At 39.1% G+C, this 26,074-nt stretch overlaps 1 protein-coding gene across 3 annotated transcripts; it reads right to left on the bottom strand.

Annotated features, from left to right (window-relative positions):
- Positions 1–2,164: 2,164 nt before the first annotated feature.
- spopla (speckle type BTB/POZ protein like a) lies at positions 2,165–20,181 on the bottom strand. Of its 3 annotated transcripts, none has more exons than XR_003443040.2 (13): positions 20,003–20,181; positions 18,872–18,953; positions 16,997–17,162; positions 14,413–14,534; positions 14,115–14,266; positions 12,734–12,861; positions 9,723–9,900; positions 8,676–8,731; positions 8,472–8,594; positions 6,610–6,752; positions 6,430–6,483; positions 3,781–4,838; positions 2,165–3,598 (listed from the first exon to the last, which is right to left on the bottom strand). XR_003443040.2 is itself a non-coding variant. In XM_027162601.2 (13 exons), exons 4-13 carry the CDS (start codon positions 17,102–17,104, stop codon positions 4,694–4,696), a joined length of 1,209 nt encoding a protein of 402 aa, XP_027018402.1. In that variant the 5' UTR covers positions 17,105–17,162; positions 18,872–18,953; positions 19,257–19,357; positions 20,003–20,181; the 3' UTR covers positions 2,165–4,693. The 3 variants fall into 3 exon arrangements, 2 of the variants coding, with proteins under 2 accessions (XP_027018402.1, XP_027018400.1); XM_027162601.2 differs by adding an exon at positions 19,257–19,357 and having other exon boundaries at positions 2,165–4,838; XM_027162599.2 differs by having other exon boundaries at positions 2,165–4,838.
- Positions 20,182–26,074: the final 5,893 nt, after the last annotated feature.

The following is a 26,074-nucleotide window of genomic DNA, read 5'->3' on the forward strand; positions in this document are numbered from 1 at the left end:
CTTCTTTGCGATTTCTCAGGAACATGACAAGCTGTTCTACTAGGAGAAATAACTTCACTGTATTCAAAAAGAGATTTTTTTTTTGTATTTATAACCTGTTAAATATTTGTTAATTATTTTTAACTAATAGCAACACCAGTCTTTTAAAAGTGACCTTCCATCCAGGAGGAAGTGACGGCGTATTAACAGAGTGAATCAGTGGAGGTGGAAATGCACTGAAAATTTTAACACACATTTATCTTCAGATAAACAGATAGTCAATAACTTACAGGACTTAATAAACAAGTAAATAAATAAATCCTGCTTCCTATGGTGAGATACTGTACAAGACGTAACAACCAGCTGTTTACAGACAAAATATTTTAAGACACAGATTTTTCACCTAATTTACATAATAATAATAATAATAATAATAATAATAATAATAATAATAATAATAATAAAATTATTATTATATTCATTGACCTTTTCTCTGGACCATTAATCTGAATAATTGTGCCATTTAGCAGCTTATAATAAAAGAGGTGTAATGATAAATAGAGCATTTGTTTCTGGTCTTCGTGAAAAACACAGAAAACTTTTATTCATCAAATATCTTATGAAGTAATTTATAAATCAATATTACATCTGCTCTGGAGTAAATCTGCTCTTTCCACCCCAACGCCCATGATGTACTGGTCCTGTATTGGTTCTGACCGATGCAGTGCTGTGGTTCCTTCATTATAATCTATTTCCTGCTGGAATAAATGCTCTCTCATGCTCAAACCCTTAGGCCAAAAAAAAAAAAAAAAGAAAAAAGAAAAAAGCAGGGCTGAGGTTTCTAGCAGCTTCCCTCATGAGGCTGTATTTCCTCACTGGCTGTAAAAGTGGAGAGCAGTGTGCTGATAGGGAGACGCTCCGAGGGAAACGAGTGTCTCGTATCTGGGATTAGTGCCTGCTGTTCGCTTTAATCAGCCCTGGCATTAGGGAGCACATGAAAGCGCCGTGTTTTAATAGAGCAAAGTGCTGCAGCTGTAGTGCTAATTCAGGACCAAAGGAAACATGGAAACACACACACACACACACAAATTTACACACTGCTTTTATTCAGGATTAATGAGAATACGTTACATTCCTGCAGTCGACTTTCATTTTTTTTCACTTATATAAAAAGCCAATATTTTTATACTAATGAACTAATTGCACTGATCATAAAACTTCTTAATTGGATTTTTTTTTTAAAGAAAATAGAAGTGAATAAGATATTCAGGCTGGAAACTATGCCTTACAGGAGTTTGATAATGCTCTGATGACCAAATGGAGGGTTTGGTAATGAGAAAACATTTCTACAGTTCTGTGAATCTCCGGTATCTACTCAGTAATTTACTCACTCTTAATATGAGCAACAGAGTTAGCAAAGAGGGGGGAAAATCAGATCCTTTGTTCCACCGATAATCTTCAGCACTATGAGCCGGTGTGAAATAAATGCCGGTCAGATAAATAAGTTTCCTGATCTGTCACGATGAACCTAGACACCTGAAGTCATCAGTTCTGTAGTCCAGACCAGCAGCATGTTAAAGAAAATGATCCAATTTGTGAAAATGTGTAGCAGTTTAAAATCAGGTAACAAATCATTGTAATGTTGCTATAAATGAGTGCTGAGTAGAAAACGGGAGTCGGAGAGATGACAAAACTTGGTTTATGATCAGGGATGAGTGAACTGGCTAGACTATCAGAGTCGGGTGTATGTGAGACAGCTAGTCTACAAGAGATAGGTGGATGTGAGACGGCTTGATGATGAGACAGGTGGATGTGAGACAGGTGGAGGTGAGAAAGGTGGATGATAAAATTCATCTATACAAGAGTCCACTGAAGATGGCCTGATGACTATGTGCTGGATGATGAGCGAGTCTGTTGGATGAGACTCGGCCAAACACCACTAGGCTACAAGAATCGGCTGGACGTGCGTCAGCTGGAAAAAAGCCTCCAAGATAAAGGCTTCTATGTGAATGAGCCAGCGGAGAACCTGCAAACTGGGAAAAACCAAGATCTCTAAGCTAGAGTCTAAATGCGAGTGAGCTAGATACCAGACAGACAGATAAATAATGTCAATGAACCCAGAACCTTTCCATCAGAATCGAGGAAGCAAGCGCGGCTCTGAATAAGAATCATTTTAAAAACACAATTTATGCCGAAAAAAACTTTTTTAATGAGAACACACAAACAGTTCTTAAACAGAACAAATCAATCAACATAACATTAAACATCATACAGATGCCTCCAAGTGAAATATACCAAAACATGACATAACTCTCCAACACACAGTGTGATGATGTCAGCGTCCGACTCTCAGCGGCGTGATCGGAGTACGAGCTCTCACACGAAGGAAGCTGAAATCTGACTGGTAAAGGACAAGAGAGGCTGATCAGAGGAAGGAAAACTTTAGAGATCTGGCTTTTAAAGCCTGCTTTCATCTTCCTCGGGATAACTTTAATCATTCGAAGTTCTGGCACAGTTTAACCAGGAGACGTGTGAATATTATTAGAGACGTGTGAGCAAAAACACTACAGGCTTAAACCCACCGACATTAAGACGTTATTCAGGCAATAAACCGTAAAAACGCTCATTAAAGTGTTAGCTGATAAAAACTTGTTTGCAATGCTGTAAATAACCAGTAAATTAACTGATGCTAACTGTAATAAAAAATTATATATTTTACTGAAATTACATGAAACAAAAAGGAATATTAATAGAAATCATCATCCAACTGGAGGCGGAAAAAAAGTGCACGTCTACGCCAAGAAAGGTGTGTTCTTACGGGCTGACAGAGAGAGGGGGGGGGGTGCTCATTATTGTAGCCTTCATTAAAGGAAACTCCAACGATTTTCAAATAATACACCAATTATTATTCCACAGGAAGCTGATCAGAGTTCTTTAGGTAACAAAAAGTAAATAATGCTGGAAGATTTTAGATACACACAGTAACTAATGATAAAAGGTGCTCAGGACTCTCTTTAGAGTCTCCTCTATGATACAGGTCCAGTACACATGTACTAAACGGTTGTGTTGTGAGCCAATACTTCAGCATTTAAACTGATACTTTCTCAGTTCAATGAAAATTAGATACAAAATGAGAGAAAGAAAGAAGCAGAATCGTGCAGTTAGCATGCAAATTAAACCACTGATTAGAGATGTGTATATAGATACTACTTGTACCATTGAAACAAACAAACAATCAAAAAAAAAAAAAAGAAACAAACACTGGCAGGCCACGGCCATAAACATCGACAAAAAAAGGTATTATTATTACTTTAAAAACCATTTAAAAGGAGGGTGCCAGAACTTATCGGACGACTCATATTTCTATATTGGTGGTGTTTCATCGCCACTGTGTGTTGGGTTACATATTAAATGTTCATTCAGTTTAAGACCGGTTTAATGAAAGAGGAGAACAAGTTAAAGCAATAGCCTGGCTGAAAATACTTCAAGATACACTCGTGTACATCATCTATAACTTTTAGCCCTCGTTTCTCTCACAGTGTAACGTCACGCCACGTCCGAGTAACGCGAGTGTAGAGGAGCACAGATAATACCTCTTTTACACATCTCCAACGTCCCCCTCAAAAAAAAAAAAAAAAACATTAAAGTATTTACATTTTCAAATATAAGTCAAGTCCTTTACATAGAAATAGTGCCATCAATATGGGGCATGATCTGTTTCACTGATCATCTCAAATGTCTAGTCACGAAAACGGGCCAAACATTTATATAACATCACAATGTTATCTGCTTTAAACAAACCTTTTACACATCATATCAAAACAGCTGGACCCAGGGAACTAGTGCAAAAGGCGAGGAGGAGAAGAAACCAACGGAACGAAGAAACGGCCCGGGCTGTTTGGGATGAGGCAGGCACGAGAAGGGGAGGGGGGGGGGGGAGAAAGATAGAGAGAGAGATAAAGAGAGAGGGAGGGCAAGAAATGTGGAAAATAAAGCTCTGAGACTGAACATATTGTGTGGGAACAGTTATAATTGTTATAGCTTTTCCTCTCACACGCTCATCTCTGGATTTAGATCAAGTGTCAAAAAGAGAAAGTGTGTGTGTGTGTGTGTGTCAGAGAGAGAAATTTGGAAAAAAGTCACGAGATAAGTAAGAAGGTGTGTGTGTGTGTGTGTAAAAGAAAAAGAAAGGATAAGGGAAATGGTTAAAATAAACAGAAGTGAAAGGCTGTAAGCCTAAAGGCAATCAAGTGAGAATGAAAGAGAAGAAAAGACAAAGAGTGATTAAGGAAGAAACGAAAGTGAGTGAGCGAGAGAGAGAGATGAATGAAAATGAATAAAGTAAAAAGGAGACTGATGAGACTGAAAAGAAAGAGAGAGATGAATGGATAAATTTAAAATGAGAAGACAGAGGTAAAGTAAGACAAACTGAGGTAAAAAAAAAAAGGGAGAACGTGAGGAAAACAAATGTAAATGGATGATGGAGAGAGAGAAAAAGAAAAGATAAGGATAAAGTGAGGGAGATGAGGAAATAATACAGACGGAGAAAGAAAGAAAGACGATGGGGTGAAAAAAAAAAAAGAATCAAGAGTGAGAGTGAAGTGATGCATCAGTGAGAGCAGTAAGAGTTCATGTTGTCTCAATTCCTTCCCCGAGCTGAAACAGAAAGAAAGAAAGAGAGAGAGTGAGTGAGAGTGAGAGAGAGAGAAAGAGATCAGAACTGTTTGAGCCTCTTCCTGGGCAAGCCGAACGGAGGGCACTGAGCCGAGGCGAGAGCGCGGAAAGCTTCGGCCACTAAGTGAGGATGAGACTGGATCATTGCCTTCCAGCCCGGAGTCTCCATTATATCTGCAGAGTGACTGAGACACAAAGAGCACAAAGACATCAGAGTTTTAACACCACACACACTCCAAATCGATGCAGGGCTTTAATCTAACACTCAGTCGAGAGACAGAGACAGATTAAGAGTGACTGCTTAATAAACGCACTGCTGTAAAAACCACAAAACTCTCCTGATTGGAGTTTTTAATTAAAGTCCAAACAGCAGATAGTGATTTTCACTCACAGCAATAATCCTAAAGCGTCACCAACAATCAGCTGATTGGCCAATGTCACTGTGATTGACAGGGAGAGAGAGTGAGAAGGCTCCGCCCTCCCTCACATCACACAGCAGCATTGTTGAGATTTCTGCTAACTCTGGTATGGCGAGATCTTTTCTGTGCCTTTCAGCTGCTCCCTGTTCGGGGTCACCACAGAGGATCAGCTGCTTGGAGTATTTGATTTGGAGCAGGTTTTATACTAGATGCCCTTCTGACACAACCCCCTCATGTTACCCAGGCTGGGGGTCGAACTGATCCCTCAGTAGCTGGGTTAGTTCCCTATCAAACCCAGGCCGCAGTGACGAGAGCACAGAATGCTGTTCTGCTTCTGCACGACTAAGGCACCTGCAATTAAAGGTGGGGTCTCTGTTGTTTGAGAAATGCTTCAGAAATCTGCTTTGGGCCGCCAAAAAACAAAACAAAAACAAAACTAACATGTAGCCAATGAGCAGAAAGGGGCGTGTCTTGTCTATATGCAGCGGAGAAAGCGGAAAAAGGCAAGAAGTAGGACGTGTTAATATAGGATCAGCTTTCCAGCGCTGGAGAGAAATGAAGGTCTTCCGCATGAAACGGAGCTAAACCTTTCACGGTACAACACAGTACTACAAAAACACAACTGTATTACCATAGTATTACTCATTGAACACATTTGGGTTAGGGGCGTGTTTGTTTCGGTGATTTCAAATGTCAACATTGGTTTTCAAACAACGTAGACCCCACCTTTAAATACTCTGATTATAAACAGCTGATTTTATGCTAATTATGTCTCCAGAACCTTCAGTTTAAAGGACTCTTAATGCAACACTATTCAACACTGTGATCCCACTTTGAACAGATAAAATAGAATAAAGCTTAAATTCCTCACGTCAACAAGGCTGCCGGCTTTTTTCTTCTTCTGCGCGGACCCGGTGTTCGGAGTAGGGGCGGAATTCAGAGTGGGTTGTGTTAGGTGTCAGAAGGTGAGCTGTGTAAACGTATGGGAGTGTGTGTGTATGATTCTGAAGGCTGGAAAGCCGTCATGAACACGAGAATGATGACATCGGCACTATAAGCGGACTTCGTGGAGAAGAAATAAAACAATGAGAAGTGTGCGTTTGGGGTGTTTTCAATATTCCTGAACTGTTTCTGAAAGTCTATTAACATCATAAATTCTGAGATACGGAGAAAACTAGCAGAGACGGAAGAGGTTTTAGCAGCCAGAACCCAAAACAATGAATTCTAATGCAGCTCGCTGGTGCTGATAAGAGCTTGTTATTAATCTTCTCTCTCTCTCTCTCTCTCTCTCTCTCCATTCCCACCCCACCCCCTTCTCTCTCTCTCTCTCCCTTTCTCTCTCGGGCTAATTACATACTTGCTATTCCAGTATTTTCCATCCTTGCACCCCAGCTGTCGGAGAACGCTGCACCTACAGAAGAGATAAAAAAGAAAAAAACAGAGCTAGCTAACATTCAGAGTGTGTAAACAGGGATGGCAGCAGTGATTTATCATCGAGAGCCGCGGTTCAGCGGCGCGTGTTTTTTTTTTTTCTTGCCTGTTGATAAAATCGATGGCTTGAGCTTTGAGCTGCTCGGCGCTGTGCAGGTCGGCGAGGATGAGCGTGTCGGCTACGTTCTCCACACACAGACTGCTGCACAGAGACTCCTCACACATCACCTTTAAACGCTCCAGAGCGTACTATACACACACACACACACACACACACACACACACACAGACGCACAATTTACAGCTCTGTCAAGACGACTACTTTTCTTCACAAACCTGGGATGAACTTCTGTCCCGTACAGATGTTTATAAAATCACAGCGTCTACAACACGAAGCTAACAGTTACATTATGGAATATTTTTATTGAGCTGAAATAATCAGAATGAATCCCAACAAAACAAAAACATTTATTTTCTGTCAATTCTAAATGTCACCATACAAGTGAGAGGGGAAAATTCTTATTAAATTTTACTGTCAGAAAGATAACGCATAAAAAGATCTTAGAGAAAAAGGTCCTGACAGATGAACGTAGCTAAAGTGGTGTCTGGGCCATTTTTTTAATAAACGCTGCATACGGCGTTTCGTGACGGACACGAAGATCATTTAAAGTATTATTGTGTAGAAGAATTTAGTGTATAGATGCAGCATGCTACACCTTTTTCCCTTTAAATCAGGTGACTATCAGACACGTTTATCTCGGATTAATAAGGTCTTATTTTTCCATTCATCAAGTTGTGAGATTTTATTATAGTATGTGAAAAACTGCTGGAATTTTAATGCAGCTACTTCGTTTAAAGTTCAATTGTTACTACAAATAGTAAACACTAAAGCATAAAGAAGCATAAATTCCAATCAGATGCCTTTCTGCTCACACACAAACAGGACTAGGAGGCAGGAAGGCTAAAAATATCGATATAAATAATATAGTGGTATTAAATTATATGGATATATACATTATACATTTAATTTGTAACTTTGTAGTTTTTATTCTAAATTTGTTATATTTCCCTGAAGCTGCTTCCACTGTCCACTGTTAAAAGCAGGAGACTAAAATAAAACTAGAATAGAATACAATGTAAGTTGAACAGAACTGTTTCCTGGAGCGAGATCAGAATGTTTCGTGAAGAACGTTTCTGAGCCACAGAACTGATCCCTGTACCAGGACTAATACCCCTTTTCCACCAAAAAGAACCGGGTGCTGGTTCAGAGCTAGTGCTGGTGCAAAGTTGGTTCCACTGGCGAACCTTCTAAGAACCGGTTTGCCTTTCCATCGGTCAGAGCGCCGTCACAGAGCCGAGTCTGACGTCACTGTATACGTGTCACGTTACACAGCGCCACTCCCAGCCCCTGACACAAGCGGTTCGTAAGTCTAGACCAGCAACGTTTTGGTGCTACTTTAGAACCACTTTTCCTGGTTCAGAGCCGGTGCTTTGGCTGTCGAAGAAAGAAAGAACTGGTTCTAAATTAGGCTCCGAACCTGCACTCAAACTGCCTCGGAGGAAAAGGGGCATAAATGGTGCACTGGGGTTTGATCTATTAAGCTTTATCATAAACAACACAAATGAACACAAGCCAAATAACTGCACAAATTTAAACATTTATAAAATTGTAAATATATGGACTACATATTGGGTCATCTGTAACTGATGTGCTCTCCTCCACCTTGTCCAGAGGTAACACCATGTAAACTAGAAGTCTGGAAGGTTCCAGTAATGTTAGCTAACATGAGACATGAATTTACAGAAGATTGGATAGAATGTAAACGATCGTGAGCAGTGAAGTCAGTGATGCTGAATCAGTAGCTGCATACAGTTTAATCGCAGGTAAAATATTAGTTCAGGTCAAATCTGTCAGTTCATAACTTTTTGATATGATGAAAGACAAGACCATGCCGCTTCATCGCTTACTTTATCAGCTGCTGCCAACAAACTGTCGGCCATTTTCTCCAGATTCGGTGCTTTCCCCGTGTATATAAACCCCATCATTTCTTTGAAGACATCTGGCTCGACGTCGCTGATGTCCACCCGGTTCTGTGTGAGATGAAATAAAGAGAAAGTAAGTACTGACACAACAGCTACAGAAACCGTCTAGTAATCACAGTGAAAGCGTACCTTCTTGCTCTCCTCCATCTCGTGCTCAAACATGGCATTGAACACCGGAGATCTCGCTGTCAAGAAAGCAATACATCCATCAGACTTATATTAGAAATGGCTAAAAACATGGATTATTTTATTTTATTTATCCCACCCGTTTTTTTTTTTTTTTTTACTGTGACCCGTGATTAAGAAGAAGATTTGGTGGTGGTAAAATATAGTGGTGTTGTTGATGTGGAGGTTGCACTTTGATGAGCTGGTGTTTCAAATATCTCTGAAACCGATGGACCAAACTCACACACATCTAGTGGACCAATCCACACAAGATCCAAGTTGACCAATTAGCTGAAGATTGTAGATGCCAAGCGACTTTATCGATATGTGAAAGACACTGAGGGACCAGAACGGCTGAGAACTCAGAGGACCAATCTGGTAGAGAGTTTAAAGGTCCGACCCACCAAATATCTTGAGGAACCGATCCAGGTGATGATCATGGAGACCAACGTGACAAGAACAGGGGAAGACGCTGCACTAGATCTGCACTAGATCTGTAGATGAATACTCATATAATTTTGTAGGACCAATCCACCCGAGTTCTGGTGGACCAATCTGCCTGAGATGTTGATGGACCAATGTGCTCAGGATATGGGAGATCAAAATACTCATAATATTTCAAGGTGATTGGTCCAACAGATTATAAGGCATTCCACCTGTTATCTACAGTACGAGACTGTTCTGTCCGATACCTGGTTGGACCAGTCCAGCTGAGATCTGGGGGAGCAATCTGGACCAAACCTCAACCTAAGATGTTGGAGGCACAATTCAACCAGGCCCTTAGATGTTTAAACCCATGATCTTGAGGAATCAAAATGCCTGAAATCATACAGGACCAGTTTTCTTGAGATCTGATCTAATAATATATCTGAAATGGGACCTGAAATCTGGTGTCCTGATCTGTGTGAGATCTTAAGGCATTGAACAGAGCTTACATTTATGGAATCTAAGCCATTGTAGGAGCTCAGATCTGTGATCAGTTGGAGAATGAGGATAGGTGTAATTCTTTACCTGCCAGGATGGATTTGTGGGCCTTGAACTCCTGCCCCCCAACACACAGTGTACAGTCAGTGAAGCGTGAACACTCCCACAGGTTTCCCAGATCATCTGACAGTTGGCACTCAGGAACTTTCAGCACGTTTGTGTTCGACTGACCTGAGATATTTACAGAGTCCTGCACTACACTCACCTGGACCAGAGGAAAACAGAAAGAGGAGATCAGGAGTGAAGCCTGAGTGCAACAGCAAACATAAATTAATGCGTTTTGAATGAGTGAAGATATTCGGCAGAAAAGAGAACGATGCACTTTTAACCGCAGTAAGCAAGATTTTCACTCAACATTTATAACATTTATAAAGATGCAAAAGATTAGAGGAGCTTAGCAGGCGGGCAGTGAGTCGAAATCCTAAATAATTACAGGAAAATGATCAGGAAGACCCACAGAGAACACGGAGTCGTACTGCCCAGAGCTGAAGAGATACAGAAACAATTCTCACTCGCACGCACTCTCGCACACGCGCTCTCTCACACACACACACACACACACACACACACACACACACACACACACACACACACACACACACACACACACACACACACACACACTCCCATGCATGATACAAAGGTAACTTAAAAAATATTCACTTCAGAATAGTACATAAGATTTTTATGAATGTTTTGGGGGATTCTATTTGTACTTTATTGTGTTAATGTGCATAAAACCACGTGAAAGGAAACACCGGTGTTTATAAGTGAGGAGCTGTGTAGAACATGTCCAATACGGTGACAAGTCATTTCAAAAAGGGCATTTTTATAATCTCACTCAAACTATCTGTGTTGTATTCTACTCTGCTCTTCCGCCATGTTTGGGTTTCTGTGGCTGAACCCCGTCTAGATGTTCCAGTGGTCAGATCATCTGATCCGCTAGCTAGAAAGCACAAGGAGTAAATCTGAGAAGTGGGTTTAGTATGGGCGAGTGGAAGGTTTAAAAGAAGAAAACAATTCCTGTGTGACGTAATTGTTGAGTTCTCTCTCTTAAGTCTCTCTTTCTTACAGTCACTAATTAATCTGAAGTAGATAAGCATGAATCCTGTAATTCCAGGAGCAGAAAGGTGGCAACATTTCTCTTAGCTATTAATAACCATAACAACTAACACCAGTGGATTACAATCCAACGTCCTGACATCTATTTTTATAGACATAAAATATGATTTTTAGCTTATTATACCTTTAAATGACTGAAACAGAGCTGCGTGAGAAAGAAAACCGGCAACGGTTTAACAGTCACAGTGTTTCTCACTTCTCTACCTCGAAAGCCGTCCAATTAACAATGGAAAACAGCCCATCTGCAATTTGCATCTAATTTGCTTTATTAAATTGCCAATTTCCCAGCAAACGTTGAACCTTGTTGAAGATCCCAACGGGACTTGCAGACTCTTTCTGTCTCTCTCCAGACAATATCCTCTTAATTATCTGCAAAACACTATAAACTGCTCTCTCTTTTTTCTCTCATCGATTGCTTTGCTATAAGATTGTGCGTATGCTCGGTGCTCGTGAAGGGAGGCAGGATCTCTGTAAGACGCCCGACGCAACCTGACCGCTTACACGAGAAACTCTGAAAGGCACAGCCGCCTCGACTCGCTCAGTCTAATGGATTCTGGGAGATTTTTTTGAGTTTCCCGATCATAAAGTGTTAAACTGTTAGGACTAATTATTTAAAAAAAATCTCAAAAAGGATGAGAGGATCGTTTATTTGCTAGCGACATGATAAAGCGATCGTGGCACTTTTAAAGCAGAGTAATTCTGGATTCTGATTGGTCAGAATACAAAGGTGTGGTTAATCCCCTATAACAGCCTGGTTTATATTAAAGCGCTTGTTCTAATACGATATCGTTTCTTATCGTTTCCAGCTTGTTCACAGGGACTTGTATGGTGGACGCTGCACATAATCGTGTGATGTGATGATGTGCTGAAGTTTTCTGTAAGAAGACGTTTCTGTATCGTTTATGGAAGGAGTCTCCGGTGTCAGTCATCGGGACACTTTGTGGTTTCTCTTTAACACGACGATGTGCAAAAGTAGGAGCTGGTGAGAGGAGGACTGCTTTATAAATGCTGTAAGGTAAGTGACAAAAGGAAATAACTCGTCTCACAAACATTAAACCTAATTATAAACGGATACAAGGTTTTTAGAACAGCCGGAATATGTGGTCTAAGAGTAAGAAATCCTGACTGTACTAAACTCCACTTCATCACAACGTCATATTACTCAGAGAGGAAGCTACGCTTGTAACGTGACTCACTCCCTTTTAGGGGCTTTTTACACCTGGTCACTTCATACGTTTTCTGTGATCCGATATCTATCCGATGGTAAAAAGACCAGGTCTAAATGTCCTCCGGAACGTTTTCGAGACGGATATAGATCCGATCGCACAAACCCCTTCAGGAGGCGGTCTGGGACGCATTTCAGATGAAACTGGACAGGTGTAAATGAATGTGGTTGTTCAAGCCACATACGTCAGCGCTATACTCCTCCCAAACGGAAGTACGTCACTCGCACGTGATCTTTCACCCAGGCGTCTCCTTGGGTCTTAAAACACGCTGCTGCCGCCAGCGAAAATGCAGCAAACAGTAAACGCTGTTTTTTGTAGCATAACCGTAGTAACAAGTTTTTTGTCTTCTTTTTGATCACATTCTGAAAACCGCGTACACCAAAGTGTGTTCCATTTCAATTACCCCGGAAATGAGGTCAAATATATTTGCATTTTGGGCGGGAGTAGAAAGATCGGATCGATATCCGATTCGCCGAGACAGTTTTAACAAATCAGATAGCTATCGGATCAGAGAAAACACATGAAGTGACCAGGTGTAAAAAGGCCCGTAGAGACGGTAAGGTTGCTCACAGTGCATTATGAGTAGCACACAGAGTACCGAAAATACGATACTAACATCTGGAAATAACGAGGCCTGTGTTCATTTTTTTTTAATTAGAAATGATTTTCCCACAGGGTTTATCACTCTACCTCACAGAACAGAGTGAGCTTGTCGTCTGGAAGAAGGCCGTTAGCTTCATCGAGGAGAAAATCTCTTCTAATAAACTTTTTGAAGCCCCAGTCTTTGCCTTGAACAAATCGATAGGCTCTTTGGCTTTCTGTAAAGGGGCAGAGGAAAAAATGTAAATTTTAATTAGACACTTAATAGTTAATGGCTGTGTGATTTGTTTAGCCAGTGAGAGTCTTACTCGCTTTCCTGTACGTTATTCAGCAGAATGACTATGAAGAAATCATGCTAGGCTACAAGTTTTCAAATTGAAAAGAAAAAAAGAAAAGGTAGAAAACAGGCATAAAAGCTTGTTTCTGGTCAAAATCTCCATCCTGCACAGTTCTTCACTAAAGAGCTAATTAATTAGGAAAGTGCACACATTATGAGATAAAATGTTCCTGTTCAGTTTACAGCAGCTGATAGGGAGCAAAAACATTTCTAATACTCAGAAGAGTGTAAGACGCTAAATAACCGAGGTTAGAGTGAAGTAGGGCTGGGCGATATGGCCTAAAATAAAAATACCAGATTTTTTCACGAAAGATCCGATTTATGATTTAAATCGATATTCCTTCTCCTCTTCCACAGTATATATTGGCACCATATCTTTAGCAATATACATTGCGACTGCCTCCGTGATCGTTTTCTAACGGCCCCCGTCTCATCATACTGGATACAGTTTGTAAATGTTTCTAAGAAGGTAGGTTGTGTTTTGGCGGGTGTGCTTGTGCTGCCGCGGTCTTTTTCATTTCGCAGGGCGCGACATCTCTCCCACTCGACAGCATGCCTCTGCTGCAGTAAATTAGTCGTACTGCTACCTTTGCTAGCAACAGACCTTAAACACACTCTGCAGCGGGGTGTTGCTTTTTCTGCGTCTGACGCCGCAAAACCGAACCAATTCCATATGACGGATGACACTGTATCCTGCCTCGATGCCCGATGACGCCTGAGATAGGCACAGACTCCCCGTGACCCGAGGTAGTTCGGATAAGCGGTACAAAATGAGTGAGAGAGAGAGAGATGACACTGTGCCTTTCTTGGGAACGAGTTCTTCCCTGCTCGCCGCCATGTTGTTTGTGTATCTCTATGGCAAACGTGCGGGGGGAGGGCTGAGCCCACGTCAGTGGAAACTACAGGAGCGTCAGTGGATGTTAAAGAGAAACCGATTTTCATTCAAACAAGTCGACGTAAACTACAAATTCGAGTAAATTGATAAAATCGATTTATCGCCCAGCCCTACAGTGAAGAATAAAAACACCTGAACAATACATGTGATAATACATGTAAATATACACGCTAAAGGAGTGATGGAAGTAAATCTAATGAGGAATAAACAGCACTGTTTACTGCAGAAGTGGTTCGTACCCATAGCTTTAGTCTCCTCTTGCTTAGCGTTGAGTAAAGAAAACTTAAACTTTGCACGCACTTCACTTTTTGGACAGCTCACCAGGAGAAGATACAGTGACAGGTAGTCTTTACTTTCATCATCGAGTCCTTTTGGGTTTACTCTGAGGCACCTGGAACAAATACAACACAAATACATAACAAACACCTGAGTGCATTATTCATGTTATGTGTTTAATCTACAGTTTCATTCAGATTCTGTTCAACCTTACATTTGATGTATTAGATTTTATGGATATGTGAATAGAAACAGTCTCACCATTTCATCTTGTCGCTGGGACCTGAAGAGAAGGTGGAGCTTTTCAGTACTTCACCCATCTCTTCTCGACAGAAACTGAAGTTATTAATGGTCCACATGTAGGAAAATTTCACTACTTTTACCTGCACACACACACATTCATTTACACGGACAAGGTCATTGGATTATTGTCGTGAACTTAGACCCTTATATCGGAGACCTAGTGCACTATGCAGAGTGAGCATATGTAGTGAACAAGGAGCCAGGACTCTGGTGGAGGCTCAATTTGTTCTTGAGAATTAAACAGTGTTCTATTGGAGATCTGGTGCAATACCTGGGTCATGTTATATGTACTGAACACATTAAGGGCCTTTTTACACCTGGTCACTTCATGTGTTCATTGTTAAAACTGTTCCCTTTACATTAGGCCACATAAATGCGTATCAATCCTATCTTTCTACTCCCACCCAAAATGCTAACATGCTTTGGTGTATGCGGTTTTCAGAATGCAATCAAAAATAAGACGAATAAACTTGTTCCGATGGTTACGCTACAAAAAACAGCATTTACTGTGGCGGCAGCAGTGCATTTTGGGCATGTTCACACTGCAAGTCTTAATGCTAAATTCAGATATTTTGCTCTGATCTGATTTTTTTGTTTGGCTGTTCACATTACCTTTTAAAATGTGGCCTATATCAGATACCAGTGTGAACTGTTTGCTGTTTCGAACTGACCTGCATGCGCAAACAAACAATAACAAATGACGTCACATGCAGAAAAGTTGTCGAGGTTATGGAGGAAGTATTGTATCATCTGGTGCAAGCAAACATATCATGTAATGCTATAATGTGATGTATTCAATGCAAACATTATGAGCTGGTTCACGTAACCACTTCATATAACACTCTTAACACAACACTCTTAACACACGTTACCAGTCGTTGTGACGAATGTGACACCAACCACACGTTGTGACGAATGTCGATGTAGATTGACATAAAAGTCGCATCAAATCCGCCTTGGTTGTTCACACTGCGGCCACATTGGAAAAAATCAGATTTGGGTCTGATTCAGGACCACATATGGAGGTGGCCCAAACCTGATTTGAAAAAATCGGATCTGGGCCAGATTTGAGTGTTCACACTACTCCTGAAGAAGTCTGATCTGGTCACGTGACCCCAAAAAAATCGTATTTGGTCCACTTTTACCTGCAGTGTGAACGTGGCCTTTAATGAATCTTTTCCACCGGAAAGAACCGGGTGCTGGTGCAGAGCTAGTGCTGGTGCTGGTTCAAAGTTGATTCCACTGGCGAACCTTCTAAGAACCGGTTTGTCTTTCCACCGGCTAGAGAGCCGTCACAGCGCCGAGTGTGACGTCATTGTATACGTGTCACGTGTCCCAGCAACGTTAGCGCAGCAGCGGCAAACACAAACACATCAACAATGGCGGATGTTGCTTTACTGTTAATGCTCATGGCTTTGCGAACCTACATTGGCATACAAACGCGGCGAATAAAACGTGTACGTGCGGCTCCGGAGGTTGTAATCGATAAAGTACATAACGTTATTTTACCGTTAACACAGAAAAAAATTTAGCCTTAGCATGTAGCTACCTACTATCATGTATGCTGATAATGTATCATATCGCAGTAAAGTAAAAGTGTATTAAACATTAATATACTTAAGGTACATAAGGTACATTATTAAATGCACTAACAGTAGCCCCGCCCCCAGCTCCTGACGCAAGCGGTTCTTAAGTCTAGACCAGCAACGTTTTGGTGCTACTTAAGAACCACTTTTCCTGGTTCGGAGCTGGTGCTTTGGTGGTCGAAACAGAAAGAACTGGCTCTAAATTAGGCTCTGGCTCCGAACCAGCACTCGAACTGCCTCGGTGGAAAAGGGGCATAAGACCCAAGATCACCTGCGAGTGACGTACTTCCGTTTGGGAAGAGTATAGCACTGACGTATGTGGCTTGAACAACCACATTCATTTACACCTGTCCAGTTTCATCTGAAATACGTCACAGACCACCTCCTGAAGTGGTTTGTACCATCGGATTTATATCTGTCTCAAAAACGTTTCGGAGGGCATTTAGACCTGGTCTTTTTACCATCAGATAGCTATCGTATCACAGAAAAGTTAAATTGTGAAAAAAGTGTTAAATAGGGTTCCACTGGGTATCTAGTGCCCTACCTAGGTTATTTTGTGCCATATGGACTGAGAATATGTATTCAAAAATTAGGGACTACAAATCTTTCTAAATGTTATGTCTGAGTATCAGACCTACTATTGGTGTAATAATTGAGTACAATTTTGTGTGCCTATTAAATATCACTGGTTAGTTATCTAGTGCACTAGGATGTGATGTGCCCTATGAAGTCGTGTAAAAACTGACAAATAATTAAGAAATGTACTTGTGTCTGAGTATTAAATACTGTTCCATTAGAGATCTACTGACCTACCTAGGTTATGTAGTGAATCTCAGTTAATAGATTGGGAATCTAGTGAACACCGTTCAGGTCTAGTCACTCAAAATATTTTTCTCTTTCACAATGAAACCTGAATTTATTCAGCTGTACTGATTTCTTTTCCTCTATCTGCTCACCTGTGTGTAGCACCAGCTCTCGGCCACAGGGCCACTGCTCATCTCTCCCTGAGAAGGAGGTGGAGGAGGAGGAGGAGGGGGAGGAGGAGGAGTAAGGACGCGTGACATTTGACCTTCCTCTTTCTGGACGCGAAGCCCCACGGCCGGCGAAATCTCACCACTTGACCTTTGTGTGGACAAAGACATCAACATCAAGGCTTAGAGAGAACAAATGGCTGCAATCTCTCTCTCTCATTCCTGCACATCCTGATCCTCTGAAAATATCAGTGCGAAGACCTCGACATCAGGAAGTCATTATGTGTGTGAATGTGGGACAAAGTTGAACTATTAGAGAAGAGCAATCTATCAGGCGGAGAAAGAGGAAAGGGGAAAGGACGAGAATGGCACAGGAGAACCTGCTGTACTGAATAAACAAGGATCACCCTGATTTATATGGACCTTTCTAGAATAAACTGGAATAAAAGAGTAAAAAGGGCATCGATTAAACCCATTAACCCTGTAAACAATAGAGCGGCTTCTTTTTCAGCTTCAGCACGAGGTCGAGAGGCCTGGCGATAAAACACTGCAGTACAGACATCGTTTCACACACTGCTGAAATTTTTTATATTATTTTATTATTAGCTTTTTATAAACACAGGCTTTAAAGACCTTTTTTTATAATAAAGAGATTAAAATGTGCAAAAGCACAGAGGACTGCTGTGTGTGTGTCAGTTGAAGCTACACAACTGATGCCATAACCTTATACTGTATATTCACTTATATATTTCTTTCTTTAATTATTTGTGTAGTTTGTTAGATAAACTAGGTATTTATCTCATTATTTAATTTGATTAAAGAGTTTTTTTAGTCAAGCTTAAAACGTATTTATTCATTTTAAATTTTAGACTTTAATTCCACCATATTTCTATTCTATATTCTATCATTTTATAGTTTTAAAGTTAACTGATGCTTTAGCTTTTTTTTTTATTTACTTATGTTTACGTATGTATTTACTTACATACGTACTATTTTATTTATGTATTTTTTTAGACCTATTTGTTTTAGGCTTTACTCTATATGAATCTTTTGAATTTTTCCCCCCATTTATATTATAAATCAACCAGTAGTTAATATTTATTTTATCACACAAATGTTTTATCCAGAAATTATTTCTTAATTCAGTCACTCATTTAATAATTTAATAACATTTAGTTTACATTTTAGTCAAGTACAACATTTATTTATCTGCTTCACCTGGTTTATTAACAAGCACATTATTTATGAAACTATGTAAATAAATTAGTGTTGTATATTTTCTTTTGATGACAGTGGTGCAGGTACATGTTTTGTTTTTAAGATAAAGGGACTTTCTGTAAATTAGTAGTGCGGTGTTTGTGCTAAACGGCATGTCTGTACAGGTCTAACACAGGCCCACGCTCGCCTCCGTCAGCACCACACAGACCCAAGCTGCTTCATCCCATCCTGTGATGAAGTTCCACGGAAGATATTAAAGAAAATTCCTCTCGTTTTAATAGTACTTATTTAGCATTTGAGAAAGAGGAAGAGACAGAGAGAGAGAGAGAGAGAGAGAGAGAGAGAGAGAATATCAACAGTGAGTTTTCCCAGAGGGAAGAGGAGGAACCTGCATTCAGATCAAAGTAGGTCCAGAGTGGAACAGACAGCTACAGCTGGTTTTTCAAATTATTTAAGAGTAGATCTGAGAAGTTCAGATTGGATTTTACACTCCACTCCACACCGGAGGATAACGGTCTAAAAACAGAGCACCTGTCATCTCATCACACATTACAGGAGCATCAGCATGGCCTGGAGATGTTGTCAGGTCCATCATCACTCATCTACACTGGTCCATATTTACAGTACTGTGGTGAAACTCACCCTGAGTTGATGAAAACCTCTCTCTTTCATGCTAATGATGAGGTTTACAGGACCATCCCTGGAACTCTGCCTTTGTCCCAACCTGAGGGAGAACACCAGATGGAAACAGAACAAACAAGATGTTTGTGAACAGAACAGGAGTAGCTCAGGAAGCAGACCCGGCCTAAACCAGGTTAGAAGTGATTCAGATGATCATACGGGTTGTTTTTAGTTTGTAGATCTCATTATAGCCGACGTTTCTTTGTTTGTTGTACAAGTTACTTCATGTCTCCTGCCTTTTCTTCATAGATATTCTCTAGTGTTTCTAAGCTTTTGGTTACTTAGTCCAAATTAAACCTACATATCCCTGTATATAAACCATGTATTTGAGGTCTTTATGTGATACCCATGTTAAAGTCTTCCCCTGACTGAGATTCCTGATAATCCAGTGATAGTCCAAACACGTCCTGGCTGATCAAGACCATACAAAACAGTAGAAATGTCCATCTGAAACGTTTTACAGTACAAACAAAGCATGGAAGATGAGATTTAAATCATCTGATTAATAAACTGCTTACATTTGATACCGCTGACTATTCACCCACATAATAAAGTCGATAGATTAAAATATATTTCACAATAAAATCTAATAAATTAGTTAAATTAATTATTATGTAATTATTAATTCATTTTGCTTTCTGGCTTAGATAAAAACATTAAATAAATACATTACATCATCATAACAAGGAACATAACTTTATATTATAATATTTAAATTATATTCATTATAAATATTATATATATAAATTACTGCCATAAATTACCTTCATTATATTTGAGCTATATAAAAGTAGCAATTATTTAATATATATTATTAACAAAAACAAAATTATATTTATATAATCTATTATTATTATTATTATTATTAATATAAACAAACTGTAATTTAAAAGTACAGTATATAAATAAATATATATATTAATTTAAAAGTGAGATTTATTTATTTATTTATTTATTTATTTTTCCACTTATCAAGCAAAAGACAACAAAGTGAGCTAACAAACGACCAAAACAAGCTAAGCTAAGCTAAGCTAACACAACATCCTTAAACTAATAACATTAAAGAAAAAGTCCTCGGACACAGTAACAAACCTTTCTCCGACTTGCCCATCATTTCAGCGCAGACTATTAAAAAAATCCTGGAGTTGTCAAAACTTTTGGTGCCCGAAATTCCCGAGTTTAATCCGTTAATCAGTCAGTTAGCATGTTAGCTAGTTTCATCCCAAACAGACTGAGGTTGAAGCGGAGCTGTTCGGCGCATGCGCGTTAGCTTATCGGTGCGCATGCGCCGAACAGCTCCGCTTCAACCTCAGTCTGTTTGGGATGAAACTAGCTAACATGCTACTTAAAGGGGCCCTTATAATCGACAGTTTTTCTTTTATTATTATTTATTATTTATTACTCTTATTACTCTTATTATTATTATTATTATTATTATTATTATTATTATTATTATTATTATTATTATTATTATTATTGTTGTTGTATTTGTTATATTATTATTATTATTATTATTATTATTAGTAGTAGTAGTAGTAGTAGTAGTATTATGCAAAATCTATATTTTTCAGCTCGTTTTTACACATGGAATATTTTTAATGTAATTATTTTTTAAAGCTTAATAAAATCTAATGTTTTTGTATCTACAGTTTATATTTAACAAACAAATAATCATGTATAGCAACATCAATTATAAAAATAATAAAATAACATTATTAACTAATTAGTTGTAGCAGTCATAGTAGTTTTAGGTTAAAGGTTTAAATAGATATAAATATCTAGATATAATAAAATTTCCAGCAGACATTTTAGATTCAGAGCCAGCAACATCACATCAGACATCTAAAACCAGGGAGTGATACAGGACACCTTCCTTCTCCGTGGAGAGAAAGCATGTATGTTGTAGCGCTCGACATCAAAGGAGGTTTGATAAAGTGTGACATCATGGACTTTGTTCCAAACTTTACTTCAAAGCAGCCGTCAGGACGCTCGTTCACCTCTCGAGCGGATCAATCCGGCCAGAGCTCAGAATCTTATTTTACCTCCTCAGAGCCTGAAGGTTCTTATCTCAGCCAATTTCTGTTTCATTTTCATCTAGAACCTGGCTCATGGTTGTGTAAACAAGCTGCACCACTACTCTAACGAAGTCAAAACCTTGTTGGTGTCTATAAAATCATCTCTTTAGATGGTTCACATGGTCAGATGGATTACTATAACTATACAGTGGCTTCCAGAATTATTCACTGCTCTCCTCTGAACTTTTCCCAGGTTCTGCCTTATCATCTTCAATAAGTCTAATAAGTTAATTTTTTCTTTCTTTCGACTGCTCTATGTTCAGGGTCACCACAGCAGATCACATAGATCGCATATTAGATTCGATTAAGGTTTTATGTCGGATGCTTTTCCTGTCACAAGCCGCCCATTTTGGCTTGGATATCAGCCTGCCCGAGAATGGAACCCAGGCCGTGGCAAAGATATCTTTCCTCTGGACCACCAGGAGGTCAAGGCTAATAAGTGTATAAATAACATATACATAAAAATAATATATAATATATATATTTTGCTCTTATATTTTCATATTTAACTGCAACTACATTTGGCCGCACTGTCATAATAACAACCAAATCATTTACAAAAAGAAGAAGCAAAAAAACCCCAAAATGTACAAAAACCCACACGTGCTAAACACACTGCTCATATCTTGTGAACATCATCCACACAGTGAAGCACAGTGGTGGCAGCATCATGTCGAAGATCATATCAATAAATAAAGCCAGCTGATATCTACTGTGTGCAATTAAAGTGTCATGTGATCAAATAAAAGTAGGAAATTAAAATAACAGGAACATAAAGACGAAGAGTGATTAAAAGAAAAAAAGATAAAAAAAAATAAAAATAAATCTGAGAAATGTTTCTGGGAACAGTATTATTTTATAACGGGGTTGATTATAGAAAAAAATAAATAAAACTGTCAGATACCGTAGTGGAATTTGGTGAAACTGGATGCAAGTATACAGTAGTGAGTGTTTATTGTTGCAAAATACAAACAAATAAATTAAAATTGTGAAGCAAAATTAGGTGACATTAAAAAGGAAAATCCAGATATCAAGAAACCAGAGAGAGAGAGAGAGAGAGAGAGAGAGAGAGAGAGAGAGAGAGAGAGAGAGAGAGAGAGAGAAAGAGAGGAGAAACAACATGATATTTATGGATTGGTAAGAATGCACTGAACACTGAGTGAGTGTGTGTGTGTGTGTGTGTGTGTGTGTGTGTGTGTGTGTGTGTGTGTGTGTGTGTGTGTGTGTGTGTGTGACAAAGTATGTCTATGTGCATGCTTGTGTGTGTGTGTGTGTGTGTGTGTGTGTGTGTGTGTGTGTGTGTGTGTGTGTGTGTGTGTGTGTGTGTGTGCTTTATTGTTTGTACTTTACTTCAGGATGTTTTTTACAGGAAAATAATCGTGTGTTAGTAACACTATCTCTGTTTTCCTGTAACAGAACCACACAGGGTGTTTAATACTTACAGAACAATACAGTTATGCTAGCTGCAGTATTTAGCCGTATAGGCGTCGTAATGCCCTGTGCTAGTTATCTATACAATGAGACTGTACACACACAGGGGTTATATTCCACACCAGGTCTCCTGCAGGTTTCTCAGTGACTTGAGCCTTGTTCTGATGTGAAACATAAAGAAGCTCTGGCTAAGCTACGCTAAAACAAAGCTGTGCTATTACACCCTGTGGGCCTGTGATAACCGATTCCCATTCACTCCAGCATGAAAGTGCACACACAGCTGAGATTGGAAATCTACTCTGTGTTCACACACGGCCTTTTCACGGCTAACGTGGCACCATAAAAACAGTTTGGCTCGGATATTTAAGAACAATCTTCACTGCAAGAGGCGGTTATGGTCCACTGAGCATGCTGAAATAATTCCTTGATGCCAAAAGCGTTAAACAACCGATCCTTTTAATGCCAATTTACACACAATCACACTGGAGCTGGAGACATTACAGCCTGAAGAATGATAAAAGACAGTGTTTTTGTAAATATGATGTAACAGTCTAATCAAAGTGAAATTCAGACATGCGCACTGAACACTCTCTCTGCCCATATTGACAAGACACGCCCCTTTCGGCTCATTGGCTACACGTTTGTTTTGATTTTTGTTTAGTTTGTCATCCCGATCTGTGATGAACACACTGCTCAATAGCTTGTGAAAAGCATCCACCCTGTGAATCATGGGGGTGGTGGCATCATGCTGAAAGATATGCCGAAGAGGAAAAAAGTGTGTAAATGTAGCTGTTTAATCACTTTCTGTTGTCATGCAAAGGAAATCCAGATCTACTTACAATTAAATAATTAAACACACTAATCTACAATAATCCACACACACACATACACACTGTCCAATCAATCAATCAATCAATCAATCAATCAATCAATCAATCAATCAATCATACTGAGAAAACACTCCACCTTTAATGATGATTTTTGTGAATGAAGCAGAAATGTTAAACATTTGAGAATTTCTGTGCTGTACAGTAAATGTTATTAGGGACCGAGTCATAAAGTCATCTCTTTAATCACTGGTTTAATTAAGTTTTGTGTGCAGAATTAGGCATTAATTAGATGTTAATACTTTATGGTGTTGTTCTTGTTCTCTCTTTCTCTCGCTCTTAATATAGACTCATTCCTGGACAGCAGCACAGACATTTCCTGTCACGATCTCTGAACTCTTTGTTCCTGTTAGTGTAATTACTGTGTACTGTATAAAAACCTTCAGGACTGATCAAAGTGTGAAATTTAGATCAAGACATGCTGCTAGTTTTAATGAAACTTCAGAGTCCTTGTTGTAATTTAACCACAACTCAAACAGCAGTTTCTTAATTCCTCTCCTTGACAGCTCCTATATGTCCGTTTGACATTTTCTGGGCTTTATTTTGTGATCCTTCGGGACGATCCGAGACGAAGCAATACCAATAATACGTCTGATATTACCTCCACGACGAGGCTCATATTCCACTAAAATATTTTCAGCATCAGTTTTTGACAGTGAAGTCGCCCAAATAGGAGAAACGTCTAAAATCCCTGACAGCCGTGGCAGCACGAGGGTTATCACAGAGCTGGAGATATTATTTATGACATCCAGCGAATGGCCTGAGGAGAGAACGTAAAGAAACACCTGATGACAGCGGGGAATAAGACCGGCGTGACCAGCTGACCCTGGCGTGACCCAATCAGAACACTGAGGGACTGCAGCTGATGAAAAAGAGACTCGCAGACAGATGTTTCATCAACGTGAGCTCGACACAGAGCATGTTATAAACTCAGTTTAATACATAATGTCAGAGCTGCAGGTCTTTCTCTCACACCTCTGAGTCCTATAGGCAGAATGAGCGTGATCTCACACACACACACACACACACACACACACACACACACACACAGACACACACACACAATAACAACACAGTATTTAAATATACACAGAGCTGCTGAGTTCTGATTGGTCAGAAGGTGTTGATTACTTCTCTTTAAGTTGCGCAGGTTTACATTAGCATTAACATTAGCATTAATGTGTTAACAATGTTCATTGTGATAAAAAATAAAAATTGTGACTTCACATGACATTAAATTAATGATTAATATTGTAAATTTTAAAAGTTTTTGAAAACATTTTTTGTCTTAAGTCAAAAATAATGTCTCAAAAGTTATTCAGAATTACATTTTAAACGTTGTGTTTTTATTTTTAAAAGCCTTAAACTTTATTAAAGTTTCTTAGTTATTTATATTGATGACTTTGTAAATAACTTTTATTATGAAAATGTAAATAATTATTAATAATAATAATAAATTATAAACATTCAACAATACTTATAATGTTAATACTACTACTAATAATATTAATTATTATTATTATTATTATTATTATTATTATTATTATTATTATTATTATTATTATTTATAATTTTCAAACATTCTATACATTTTTTTCTCTAGAGACTGTAATTTTTAAGAATTACAAATTTTCCAATTTATTCAAATTTATCTAATTAATTTTGAAATAAGACCAAAGTTATTCAAATTTCTAACTTTGAATATTAGGAATTTTATCAAGTATTATATATTATAAAGTTATTTGTCATTTTAAAGTCATAAAGCTCAGTAGGTCAAACTAGGTAACATAAGTGAGGATACAGTGATGATAAGTTCAAGTCTAATTACTTCAAAGTTAAGCCAAGCTCCATCCTTTAATGAGATAAAAAATAAAGGTGTTCCTCCCCTCTCTCTCTCTCTCTCTCTCTCTCTCTCTCTCTCTCTCTCTCTCTCTCTCTCTCTCACACACACACACACACACACACACACACACACACACACACACACACACACACACACACACACACACACACAAACAAGTCTAATCGCTTTAAATGCTGTGTAGAGTGTGTACTCTTATAATCCACTGCATGAGGATCAGCAGCTAAAATGCAGGATCACCACACACACACACACACACACACACACACACACACACACACACACACACACACACACACACACACACACACACATATCAGGTGTACAGTATGTTCTGATTGCCCAGCTGTTTATGCACAATCCTGTCTCTGGGAGATGCCTTGTAATGCTCTAGGTATCTCTGGTTTAACACGACTGTGTGTGTGTGTGTGTGTGTGTGTGTGTGTGTGTGTGTGTGTGTGTGTGTGTGTGTGTGCGGGATGAAACTCACCCTGCTGTTATGTGATTATGCGCTTATATGTGAATCCCCAGGGTTTGGCTTTGATTTAATTCTGAAGGTTTTTAGTGTAAATACATTGATATAATACATTGAGCTTCTTCTGAACTTTAAAATGTTTTCAATCCAACTGCTGACGCACGCTAACATTAGCTGTTTTAGCTAGTTAGCTAGTTAGCTAGTTACCTAGTTACCTAGCTCACACTCAAGGGATTCTCTAGAGACGGTATAATTGATTGGCCTTGAGATGGTTACATGCCATTTAGAATATTTTACTATATTCTGACTGCAGTTATTGATAGATCACTGAATAACTCATCACCTACTTTCTCCTGTCATCCTTCTTCCTTCAGGTGTTTAGTAACTCCTCCCATCCTTTAGGTGTTCATTAACTCCTCCCATCCTTCAGGTGTT

This window comes from Tachysurus fulvidraco, chromosome 6 (genome assembly GCF_022655615.1).
Source record: "Tachysurus fulvidraco isolate hzauxx_2018 chromosome 6, HZAU_PFXX_2.0, whole genome shotgun sequence".
Lineage (NCBI taxonomy): Eukaryota > Metazoa > Chordata > Actinopteri > Siluriformes > Bagridae > Tachysurus > Tachysurus fulvidraco.